The 14,139-nt window shown below is 29.5% G+C and overlaps 1 protein-coding gene across 2 annotated transcripts in view; it reads right to left on the bottom strand.

Moving 5' to 3' along the window:
* LOC119662694 (titin) overlaps positions 1 to 14,139 on the bottom strand; it is a 53,376-nt gene that overhangs the window by 21,232 nt on the left and 18,005 nt on the right. For both annotated transcript variants that reach the window (XM_038072388.1, XM_038072389.1), the window contains exon 3: positions 4,564 to 4,756. In XM_038072388.1, coding sequence (XP_037928316.1) covers positions 4,564 to 4,756 — 193 coding nt within the window. The remainder of the gene's footprint in view (positions 1 to 4,563; positions 4,757 to 14,139) is intronic.

The following is a 14,139-nucleotide window of genomic DNA, read 5'->3' as shown; positions in this document are numbered from 1 at the left end:
TTTATATTAATAAATATTGATTCTAAGTAATACTATAATTTAGTCACGAACATATTACTAATTTATATCCTTATATATAAAATATATATATAAATTTAGTTATTTATTCGATCTGTGTAGTGTTTATATTAAAGAGTAGTCAATAATTAGGATGATCATTACACAAAAACATATAGAGGAACATAACTTCAAAATTTTTATTTAACCTCATTATTCAGCGAAGCCCTAACCAAAATGTATTTAGAGAACCATACGAAAATTCTTGAAAAAATTTTTTGTAAAAGACCCATCAGATAATATATAGATAAAAGCTATTACTTTTGAAGATCGCATATAAAGGCATATCAAGAACTAAATTCTCGGGAGAGAATGGTATGAAGATATACAATTACTTACACTATAAAATAATTTGGATATATTAAATTTGAAGTTATCTTTGATGTATATGGGTATCCTTTCAAAGCAAATTTTTAAAACCTAAATCAAACTCAAAGTTTACAAAGCTTAAATTTGTGTAATAATTATGCAAACTATTTTGTAATGTATGTAATTAAAATTAAGATGGACAGAGCATTTCATACTCGAGCCGCCGATCCAATATGTAACATTTTAACAGGTTCTGGTATGGCAGAAAATTTAACAATTATGCAAAATTACAAGAAATGATATGAAGCGCTTAGTGAGGGAGTGATGGAGAAGCTCTTTTTCTATGGAAGAGTATTCGAAACCAAATACGTTTTCACGATGAATTCCCACGCTCGTCCGAACGTTCGATGATATTGTGCCTATTTAGCGATGTGAATATAGGCTCGGATATAACAATTACATATTTAATATATAATAGTATAAAATAGTAATTAATAAGATGATGAATATTATGTATTTTTATTTCGCAGTAAGCGTTGCAGATATCGAGTATTTAGTATTTATGTTTAATGTAAGGCTATTTAAGCGAATATTTTTTTTATTTTACTTGAAGCCAAATTTAGTAAATATTTCTCTCCGTGAATTTTTGCCAATTGAAATTATCAACAATTACCATCAGCAAATAAAATACACATATGTCTAGCAACAATATTTAAGCAATATTGTTATCAGCAACATTGTTGCTAAACTCAATTCCTCCATCAGATGACCACCAACTCCTTTCGAAACGAAGCTTTAAGTCCAAGTGTCTTTGCAAGTGTGAGTTGCTGAGAAGCTTTTGTCGGCAATTCTCTGCTGCTAATATGAGTATTTGTTGAATATGTGGGAGAACATATTTTCAGAGTTTGCGCGGAAATGGTTCAATAGAACAAGACAGGTCAGGGGTTGATGATGCTCAACTTTAAAATGTTGCAAGTCCATTTATTTATTCAATTATTGTACGGTAACTTTTTATGATTTCGATTATTGTTCTTCACCGTTTGATCAAAACGTTCTCAATCACAAAAACTCTATGTAAGATATAAAAAATAAACATGAAGTATTAACACCAACCCCTGAAGTGACTTTTCAACCACTTGAAGGAAGCATAGGGTTAAAAAGATAAAATAAAATATTGTATTTCTTTGTGTTTTAAATGAAATAAAATCAAAATAGCCTAGAGTTAGAAAAACGATTTAAAAACTTTCTAAATATACAAATTGTAGTTACTTTGGAATACCGTCGTTGTTGACTTAATATTATTACCGGTAACATCGGTGAGGGCAATAAATGTATTTATTTTTGAAAATAATATTTGATGAATATTCATTTTCCATACATTAGCTTATGTTTTGTGAAGAATTAATGTTTCCATATATTATAAGTAAAGTTGAATCAAATCTGCAGAAACTTCTTATGGATAAGATTATTTTTCTTTGAAGACGCATATTTGCTACAATAAAAAATATTTATTCATAACTTTACTACCTCAAACGAAAAACTCTGTATAGTATATAAAAGTGCTTACTTTTTAACTATTAACACCAACCCTTATATGTTATCTTAAATCGTGTTGAACTGTAGAAAAAAATTTTATTTAAAACAAAAATTTATAGATGGACCTAGACAATGGAAATATGTATGTCAATGCATACATATATACATATTGTATATGAGCTGGTGTTCCACCTCTTACCCCCTTGAAACTATTTCCAAGACAAAAATAATGCGATTTTGTGGACTGGACTGTAAAATATTCCATTTAGAATCTGCAAATTGACTTCTTGAAGTAGGTGATCTGGGCTTGTAATGCAATTAAGGATTCTCCCCATTAACCAAATTTGTGGTTCATTGTTTTAAAACAAATTCTTCTTCTATAATTCTATAATTCTTCTTCTCTATAATGATATTCAGTAATACCACTCTGACAAACAACATTTTGTGGAGAAGAAGTTATAAACCTTCTTTGAATAATTTTTAATACGACTATGGCATGATGTGATGAAGTGATGATTTACTACAGCAATACAGTTTCACATGATTGTATGGAGCAGCCAGCATAGATAATGTCATTGAGGAAGTGAGTTCTTATTAGGATCTCGTAACAACTTCCACTATAATTAAATATTGTTTAACCCTTATTATTGCTATACCAAGCTTTTTAATTATATGAAAGACGTACAAATATTTACTTTTGTTTAATTGAGACATCATTAAGCTATAGACTCCGCAGAACCCGCTGATATGCAATGCTTCACGCGACATGAAGTTAAAGTTAAAACCGATTGGTGCAGCATATGTAAATTCGTTAATTTGATTTGTTAAAGACAAATTTCTTAAGTTTATAACAAAATTTTTATAAGTTTATTATAAAACTGAAATCGCCTTAAACTACATACCCATTTCGAGTGTTTTTACAAGTACTTGAAAATAGCTGGCGATAAGTGAGTACCGGGATGAAAAATTCAAAAGTTGAGAGCCTAAAAAATTGATTGGAAGTAAGATACATCACCAGAATATTTGCCATCATTTCTTTTAAAATGGATATTTGCATTTGCATTGAATGCGACACGTATAAGATCGTACTATACTACGCGTTTAAGATAGATAATGCGAAGAGAACCTTTAGGTGCGGCATATTAGTAAATTGCAATACTAGCGATTGTCGTTGTGCTGGTACAACATTATTTATTTGTTCACCTACTATTAGCAAAATATTTCTGAGCTTCTAAAACTCACAGACGCCATTAACTAGAAATGTTGAAAGCGTTGAAGAATACTGCTCCAGTCAGTGTAGTACTATTCGGGTATCAGCCCACGGAAGCGAGTATTGATGTTATCATTTAAAATTGGGTTAACCTTTTTTCACATTTTATGTTACATAGAAGCAGTACACCGGAAAGTTAAAACCTATGTAATGGCTTTTATTTACTTAAAGTCAATTTTACAATTCAAAGAATGTCAAGGAAGGCTAAAATGAACAAGCGGTTTTCAATTTCTTTCTTAAAGACCAAGACAGTGAGTGATTACCGAACAAAACTTTTTTCGTTAATGTGTTGTTGATAGAAGGCCTTACCGCTCACATGACTCTATGCACTGGTGAGTATCGATTTTACTTTAGATGCTATTCCCCTATTATTTATAATTCTTTGCTGACAGTATCTGTATAGTAGAAACTTGGCTTTAATTCCCAAAATCTGTGCCTTTACAGTATATTAGTTAGATTTACTTTACATAAGGGTGGCAAAAAATAAATTTGCCAAACCAATAGTGCATAAACAATAGCAGAATCTCTTCTGTTCGGTTAGGGTCTGTTGTAGTAGAAAAGATCAATCATGGTTGCAGTGCTCTGCTCAATTGGGAGCTAGTACCCCGTCTATTCTTATCTTATCTAATAGTGCATAAAAGATAGAGAAATAAAGCGCAGAAAAAATAAAATAAAATGGATTAATATCTTCCAATCGCGAATCGCTCTCAAATTTTAGAATGAATCGAACCTATTTGCCGAAATTTCATAACTAATAAAATTTATACGAATAAAACGCTATAGTGTGTTTTATTTACTTTAAAGTACCAAATGTGGAGATATTATAAATATTAAATGATATTTTAACATTTACAGTTCCTAAATATAATATATACCTCATGTCGTCTCATAATAGCACTAGTAATTAGTGGGATTTACCCTTTTCCTCACCTTTGTTAAAAAGGCATTCAGTTATCTGTATAAATGGAAGTCTTAACAGTTGAATTTTTATTTGTGGACAGGTTCCTAAGTTATTGAAATGATTCAATTTATTTAATTTTACATACTTATGCAAAATTTTAGTTCTACAATTATTAATGGAGAATAATATTATTCATTCATCGTTCATAAAAGTGGAAATAAGATAAGATTTTTATAATAAAATTAAAATTTATGCAAATCACAATCTTTTAAAATAAAAATATTCATTGACGTTATGAATGAAATAGGAACACATTTTTACAAGAATCTATACACTCCTGAAATCCCTGAAATCGTTGAAGAAGACTTGTAGTTTAGCCGAAACATTTCTTTATATTATTTAAATCAATCAGTTTACATTTTTTTTATTGATTATTTATCTTTGTACTTGTAAAATTGATCAGAATGAATGCGATATGATAATATCTTACCTGTATCCTGAACCCAACTGCACCTCGCCAATAGCAACATTCTCAAATTGAGCTGGGTTTGCAGTCCATCGTGCCCAATAAAAGGAAAAATTATTTTCTTCGTAATGTTCGGTAAAGCGACATTTTAATGTAAGATCCGCATTCTCTCTTGTGTCAAGTGATTCATCGGCTTCTGCGCATACTAACACAACCACTGAAATCAGAAAATAATTTATGTTAATAGCTTTTCGCTTTTTATTTGTTTATAAATATATATTCCAAATTAAAAAAAAATTTTATATTGATATATATTTATATACATACTTGCTATATAAAAATATATAACAGGGTTATAATCGGTTTTATATACAATGTAGAGAACATTAAGACTTTTTTTATGGACCTAAATAATGATTTTTAATTGAATTTTTTTTTAAATTAATTTCAACAGTTTATTTATGTTATTATTATAAATTTAATTAACCAAATTTGTGATGATAGGTATTTTATAGTTTTTTTAAATTTTTTGAATGTATCTGCAAAGCTTTTATAGTATAACATAATAATACTTGAGTCAGATCTTAGAGAGGTAAACCGAGATCTTATTTTGTGTTTTTACCTTGAGAAAAGTCATATAAGTTTTATCCTAATAAATAAATATATTGAATTTTATTCGAAAATCAAAAGAATCATGTTTTTCCTTGTAGTATTTGCTAAATTATTGACTATTAAAACATTCGTTATTATTCCCATTATTACGAATAATGCCTTCTCAATAATAAAATATTATCGTTCGTTAAATGAAACATTTGTTAAATTAGACATTCGTTAATTTGTGTATTCATTAAATTGGAAAATTTCTATAATTGAGATCAAAAATTAAAATAATTCTGTATCTACAATGTACGAGGTCTGTTTCTTAATATAAGCACTATATGTACATAGCATATATATTCAAGTGTATTTCAGTGAATCATTTCAGCCGAAAGAAGAAATCACATAAAAACCGTATGCACAGCAGTAAAATATGTTTTATTTACCTTTATTTGTTTCAATAATAATTCTGAAGTAAACATCTGCAGAAAATATTCTTCTGTGCAGATTACTTCGTTTCATACTGTAAAAACGCGGATACGTAAACATACGTAAAACCCCACACTCGGCCGACTATAGTTTACCTCGACTTGCCTATTGGCAAAAACCGATCTGCGTGTATGTACACTTAAAAATAGCAGCAGGCTCTACATCAACTGATCAGTGACGGGGCTTTGTGGTGCTGAACCATTACGTAGTAATCTGGCAATGTATACATCAGAGTCAGTTATTTATTATTTAAATAGTATTGCCGTATATTAATTAGTACATACCTATATTATCGTATTCAATTCAATTTTTTAAATAAAGATTAATATACAAACAATATATTTAATTTAATTTAAATATTCATGTATTTAAAAGAGTAAAAAAGAACAAATCATTGGAGAAAATAATTATCTATACTGGAATATCAAATCATGCAGTTGTAAATTAATAGCATATTAACTTGTTTAATATAACTAAATCGTTTAAATCGTTTAAATCGCTAAATTTTATTTTAAACAATCAATAATTATATTTCCTTAGATCAAAAGGAAACATCAAAAACAAAAGATGGCACAGTAACAGTGTTAAAAAGCACTGAAACTAAAAGATATACATACATCAAATAAATTCATATAGCACAAGATAGAGCAGTTCATAGTAGAGAACTGTACATATATCTGACATCAGGGTCTATTGGACAAAATAAAAAAAATGCTACTCTATCCATACATACTATGATTGTGTATGTATTGTGTATAAAATAGAGAATAAATGGGGTATCGGCAAACGATCTATCGACCCTAACCGAACAACAGATAATTAAAGACATCCTAACTTTGAATGAGAAAAGAAACTCGCGATATAGTAAACTCCTCCTTTCCACCTAAAGAATGCGTCTAAAGCTTTCAGCTTCCAAGTAGAGATGACTGGCAGTTGCCTCTTCAGACAGACCCATCTTGTTGAAATGATAACACAGGCCATGATGACTCACTCGTCAGGGAACTTGCCATCAACCTCAGTTCCGTTCTACTGAGAAGGGATAACCTATCGTAGAAGTGTAAAAACTTCGTAGGAGAATTAAACTAAGAAATAACTCAGAGCTTCACATGGTAGTGTTTTTGGACCAAGCATTATCCATACAGCTGATCTACATTAACGTTGAGTGATATGGTAATATGCTGTGTATACAACCTTAAAAATCGTGGTTATAAAATCGTAAGGACAGATTTAAACAAAACAGATGGGGCTTTATCGCCATAAAACCAACATATATTTCATAAAACTATAAGTAAACCATTTATATGGTTTGTGGTTTGTAGCACGTGCTACAATAATGGTTAATCGGAACAAAATCAAATGAGCAAATAATTTAACGATTGCAATCAGAACTGAAGTGCTTAATAGCAAACAACGTGATGTGTCCCAAATGGCCAACGTCTTTTTGGTCATTGGAATGGCTTAGCCTAGACACTTTAAGTTCACCACAGGGATTCCGACGATTACACAGATTTCGACAGGTTTTCATTTACACATAATGTTCTACATACATACATAAAGGCACAGCACTGGTTGCTTTCTCTCCAGTACATAACATATGTGTGTATATTGTAACATAACATATAATTGGCTAAATATTCCCTGAGGAGAATAAATAAAGAAAAAAGCTGCGTATATAGTGTTTAAGTTCACATAATATACGCATGAGATGAACTCAACTTCAGTTGTTGTTGTTCTGTTAATTTAATATTTAACTTCAGAAATATTTATAGGGAAGTTTACTTTAAAGTGAATTAGATGTAATTAATGCAAGATTCCAACTACTCTGTGAGGCGAAATTTTTAAATACATAAACAAAAGCATCATTTACAATTTTTATTATATCTGGTATTCGTATCTGGTAAGAGGCAAACTTACACAATTTTCATCCGTTCGTTTTGTTTACAAATCATTACATATTTACATACGTACGGGAGCATGTATATATAATACGATTTCATTTACCATACATTCAAAATTCTCAAAAAAGAATTTTTAATGCATTCTAAACTATATAATGTATGTAGAGTAAAAAACAAAAGAACACTAGTATTGAACGAAATTTCGTAGAACGTAGATTTTTACTTTAAGATCAAATGGCACATTCAAAATGTGTGTATATATCCAGATACAACACAGTGCTCGTACGCTCCATCCGAGACTAATAACCAAATTAGGCAATTTAAATGACTAGAAATTAGCTTTGTTTGGATAAGAAATACTTTTCCAATTTTCGGATTTTTGTTTGTGGTCTTTTTAGTAACTTGTTTACGTGACTTCAAAGTAAATAAAAAATTTTTAAATTATTGAAACATGATTATTCTTTTTCAGTAGAGTTTTTCAAAATACACTGTCGAAAATATTTGAAATTAATAAAATTTTACACAACCATAACTATTGGGTAGTTTACACACATTTCTATTATAAGTTCTCACAATTATCATAATTTTATATACATAATTTCTATACGCTGCATTTGTCCTATAACATTAATTTAAATTTAAAAAATTCGAAATTTCCTAAGATCACTGGTGACACTGGATACTCGAAACAACATTGTACGGTCACCCAAATTTTAATAAATTAATTAAAATTTTTGTTGTTGTCTTTTTATTTTTATTTGAACCCTTTTAACTTTTAAATTAATTTATATAGTTTTTTTCAGTTTTGAAAGAACGCTATACATAATCATTATACATTAACGTCTTGATATGTATATATCATAAACATAAATATTAAATTATGACCATTGATATTTTAATTAATAACAATACTAGCTTATTATACTAATAATAATACTTTTAATACAACTATAACTACAATATATAGCTTAAACATATTATGAATAATAACATAAAATAGTAATAATGATAATTCATTCATATTTCATAACAAATATGAAAAAGTTTAAAAATATAAAAAAAATTGAAAACAATATATAAAAAATATAATACACATATAATAAAAATATATGTCCTTTATCTAGCTTAAAAAAAATAATTATTTTTTTAGAAATTTTACTTCATTCGTCAACACACTCTCTTTTTAAGGTAGTACATTTAACCACAGTTCATCTAACTTCTCAATCCATTTTTTTTAGAACGATTTGCCTTATCTCTTTAGACGATGAAATCAAGTATACGGTAATCTTCTTAGCAGAAGTTTATGTCAGCATCTGTAATGTTACACTTAAAATTCTTTCTTACCCCACAAATTCTTCAAAGACCAATTAAATTAGTTTAAACAGTGTTGCTAACTATATCAAATCGCATTTTACATGCGATTCTAGACATTGTAGTTTATACGTGGATACTGAATTGGTTGATAATTTGGTAAATTAAAGCTAACAAAGCACACCTATAATCCAGAGTCATTTCTCTATATTGGCTATGACGAATGTTTTCATTGGATTAATTACTGGTCCGATATGAAAACTTGCAACGTAACAAAAAGCTTTCTATAGGGTCCTGCAAAAGAGTGAATAGTGTAAATCGTATGTAATTGCTTACTATTTGTAATAACTAGATTAAGATTGTTAGATTATGATATTTTTAGCTTGAATGATATTCAAGATCTCTTTCTACCCGATCCTTTTAAGCTTCATTAAGTAAAGTAAGAAATTCGAGTTAGATTAGTTTAATTTTTAATTAAAGTTTTAGATATTTAATTCTTCTTGTAGGCTTAAGTACATAGTCCATGAATTTTTAACGTCATTACTTGCCGTTAGGTATTAACACCACGGAGGTCTTACACACGTATTAGTATATTCCTATTAGATTGCCAAGAATTTCGCCCGTACCAATTGAAACTATACGTTGGAATATGGATTCTCATAACATCTGTACTGAATAATGAATACGCGCATGACTTTGGGTTTTAACCACAGTCACCACGATACTCTGAAGCGGTGGGCTCGGATTCCCGTGGTAACAGATTTACACCTGTGATCGGGTGCCACAAGTTAAACCATTTTGAATGGTGCCTACTGGATTTTATTTAGACAAGCATGCCTTACCTCAGGTATAATTATCAACTGACTACTGACTGAGTGTCCTGATTTTACTCTACTCTACAATCAAAATAAAAAAAATGTCATGAAAACTTGACTTCAGATGTTAAGCTTGGAAGTGTGTAATAAATACATTTTCAATGTTTGATTTAGTTATTTAATTAAATTATGATTTAATTAATTTTTTTTTAATTTATTTTTAATATTTAACATATTTTTTAAAACCCTAGCTATGCATAATCAATATTTTTCTTAAAGACCATTTCTTGTACATGAAAATTATTTGTAGAAATTGTAGTAAATTTATTATTACAGGAAATAATTTTTATTTTTAATTTATATATACAAGGAGTTATAAAATTCAATTTTGCAAAAGTTGAGCTGTTTTAAATTTGTGGAACTTTCGGATGCCATCCCTTTGCTCTTTGTGGTTTTCATCTGCGCGGGTCGTAAGGATAAAATATACCGATTGTTTATTGCGTTCCTTTATCTATGCATAAAGTGCCTTTTCCCTTAATTTCACTTTCTCTTTTTGAAAAATAAGAAAAAGAAAGTTACAATGGTTCTGACCTTACGGTCCTGTCCCTTTTTGAAGTGAACTATATAGCATTGACATATTAAAGAAATGTTATTCAAATTATTGCAATTATTATTTTATATGCATTTATTGTCATTTTGGTACCATTTTTACGATCCACAGTATTAGCAAAAGTTGACTATCATAAGTTCAATAAATATATAAATATAAATATATATTTTTATAATAATATTATAAATATATAATATAATATAATAATAATATATTTTAGTCAGGCAACATTTGGTACGCAAGAAACGTGAGGAAAAGTTGAAAGTTGGTCAACTTTCTGCGTTTGCTTTTGTTCTCTCCGCTGCACAATACATCCATTGTACTACTTGCCCTAATATTCCCTTGTATGCATTTAACTTTGAACTCAGAGACGCGAGAACGCATTTGTGACGAGAACGCATTTGACATAAGTACGCAATTGTTGTACTTCGGGCAGAAAGCAATTTATAGAGTTGTCAAATCCCGCTCATTTCAAAACAAAAGAGCGAATTTTTCCAGCTGCAGGGATGAAGCTACTCTACGTTAATCAAGAACAACAACGAAATTTTTCCTATATACAATGTTTATGCATTTTATGTTGCATCGAACCGACTATTTGTTGGTTCATCGTGTCATCAAATTTGTGTCTGAATTGTTATACGAACCCTCATTGGTTATAGAAAAGCTATACTTATGGTTTGCACAATCCTTACGTTTTTGCTTAAATGTTTTCCTTGCTTGCTTCATGAAAGCTTAGGGTTTTTATTAAACAAATGTATCTAAACGCAAAATAATAAATACAGTACACTCTCGATATTTCGAGAACAAAAAAATCGTGACATCGCGGTAATTGATCTTTTACACAATTAATTACTCATACAAAAAATATATATCAATTGGATTAACCAATTAAATAATAGATTCTAAAACCTATAGAAGTTTCCAGAAGCCTTTTGTTTAATTATCAAAACTCTGTTCTAAGAAAATGAAGCTTCTATTAGTTGTCTGGTAGCCTTTTTAAACTTTGCATCAATGCCACAGTAACCTAATTTTACATTAATGGTTTTCGAACACCTCATTATTTAAGAAATCTGAATGGAACTCAATACAGTTTTTATTTTTATTGAATGATCTATATTGAAGAAAGGCCGTATAGGAAAAAAAAACGATGAGCCGGATAAATTAAAAGACATCTTATATATTTAACATATGTCACCTTTTAAACTTAACTTTCAAAATAATCAATTAACTGTTTGAAGTAAAGCTAACCTAATCTCTGACAATCAAATCTCTAACGTTTAATATAGAAATGTGATATACATATATCACACTTTTAAATTCACTTTATTTTTTGGAAATCTGTTTTTCTAATTCTAGTTCTTTAGTTTCTATATATGTATATTTACTTATAAAGTTCATGCCGATAAAAGAAAGGACATCAAAGTCAGTAACAGAAAAATAACAAAATAACCATTAACCAAAAAGAGGGTATTATAGACATTAGCTAAAGTTACCCGCTTCTACTTGTACAACTAAACACAATAAAATTATTATTATTTGCGATTTGCAGTTCTTATTGTTATTATATTTTTTAATCTAAAAACAATATTCATAAAGTAACGAAACATGAATAAAAAGAAGGCATAAAATAAGGCATCTTTGGTTGCACTTTCTACACATGACGAATCAGAAAGTGGATGAAATTACATAATATGATAGGAATTAATCATGTATAATATAAATAATTATTGACACGTAAAATATAGAGCACAAATCAGTCGTCAAAACCATGGATATTTATGGAAATGTACTACACAATACAATAAATACACTTACTCTAGCTTGCGCTACTGCCTGCATCAGCACATGCGATGCCAACATTAACATTTGCGATCAATTTTTAATTCATACATCATGTTTTCAAATATTATTTGAACTACAATCGTACACATATCCATATATATAATCAATTCTGTAAGCAAGAAAAATGTTTGTTATGTTACAAGAACAAATTTATGGAATATATATTTTCATAGAAACTATTATAGAACCTACAACTAACTCACTTACTCACCTACTCACCATACATGTTTAATAGACACATGCTGTTTGATAGCAAATTGAACCACTAAAATGGGTGTAAGAAATAACGCAACCAAACAATTTTATAGGATATATGTATGTTCGTTCATCCTATATATCCTATATAGAAAGGAATCATTACTACTGAGATATATTTATGTATATTTGAGTTGGAGAAGCTGATCTCTGCAGCTGAGCTGGTAAGTATTCCTGTTTAAATTTTTTGTGAGAGAGATTTAGTACCTGAAGAGTTTTTGTTTTTGTTGTGAGCTCAAAGTGGTGTTCAGCCAGATGCACTAAACATACTCACTGCTTTTGAACGCAGAGTAGTGTTCACACATGGAAGAATAAATTTGGCTTATGCATTGCATTTAATGCCAACAAGCAAGTTTTTAAACGATATCGCAGAGCTTGCTTTCATAAAGGAATTATGCAGTGACTTCATTCCACATGTCACTAAACTGTAAAAACTCTCCAAATCTTAAGTGTGTCCCTGCGTTTTTTACTCGCTTAATATACCAAACAGCTTTCATTCCAACAACAATTCACATTACACAGCCAAACGAGTTTGGTTCGTCGTTTAGGCATAACATAACGACGAAAGAAGGCACAGCGTGTTCGAACTTCGAACGAAAGAAATGTGTCGGTGTGAACGGCACTTAAGTATCTCGAGATACTCACAAACAGCAAGTATAGCAAGTATAAGTGTGTGGAGTACCTTTGGTGATGCCACACATACGCACTCAACTCACTAAACAGGTTTTCTGTAAGTAGTTGCGGTAAAAGTGACGGTGCTGCTAAATCTGCGTCACAACTTCTTCCTATGAATAAAAAACAAGCAGATGTACTCACACTTACTCGGTATTCGCTCAAGTAAAATGAAACTGTTTGGATTCCGGGCGAGGGAAGGAAAAAGGAAATAATCGCCGCATTGCTTAGTTTAAGTATTTTCAACCAAGTTTTATAGAAATTTTCCGTTGGAGCTGTTATTTGTTGAGCACATAATTTGTGTTTTCTTTTCTATTCTCTGTTTCTGGTTCTGGTTCTGTTTTTTTAGTTTTTGTGTATTTTATTCTGTATTGCGGTTTAGTATTTAATAAGGACATAATTTAACAAATAAACAGAGATTTTTGAAAAAATTTCAGAATGTTTTAGTGGATGATTTCAGGTCTAACGTTTAAAAAATAGCTCATTTTATATTCATTTTAGTTAAAACTTTACAATAACTCACAACTATGTATGCAGTGCTTCCCAATAGATAAACTTCCTTTTTATTTTTATAATCAAATAAATATATAATTAATATGACAGGTAATACCTCACATACGACCATACGGAAAGAGTAAATATATTGAGTAAAAAGGACATTTATTCAATGGTGAAAGTAAGTATACCGGACTTCATGCATAAGTCCGGTTAGTAGAAAAGAAAGTCAAACAGAATATAAATATATGCGATATGTATCTAATAATCAATCAAGTGTGGAGTGTTAAGTTCTTATTGCAGTTTTTGCTTACAAGTACAATTATATGTATTACTATATAAATAATTAGAATAAATAGAAAGAAATGTAAATACATACAGACCATACAGTGACGACTGCGACGAATGCGACGACTGCTCTACCCCCTCACATAATTTGCAAAATGTCAAATAATATATAGAAATTTATTAAATATCTTTACATCAAGAATTAATATTTATTATATTTCCATACATATATTTTTAAAGATTTAAGTTTTAGCAAAGACAATTAAATATAATTCTCTATGAAAATTCAATCAATTTACTTCTCTTAGCTGCTATAGTTGTTAGCTGT

This window comes from Teleopsis dalmanni, chromosome X, assembly GCF_002237135.1.
Source record: "Teleopsis dalmanni isolate 2A chromosome X, ASM223713v2, whole genome shotgun sequence".
NCBI classification, from domain to species: Eukaryota; Metazoa; Arthropoda; class Insecta; order Diptera; family Diopsidae; genus Teleopsis; species Teleopsis dalmanni.
Note: the sequence above shows the minus strand (reverse complement) of the source record. Positions and strands in the feature narration are given on the sequence as shown.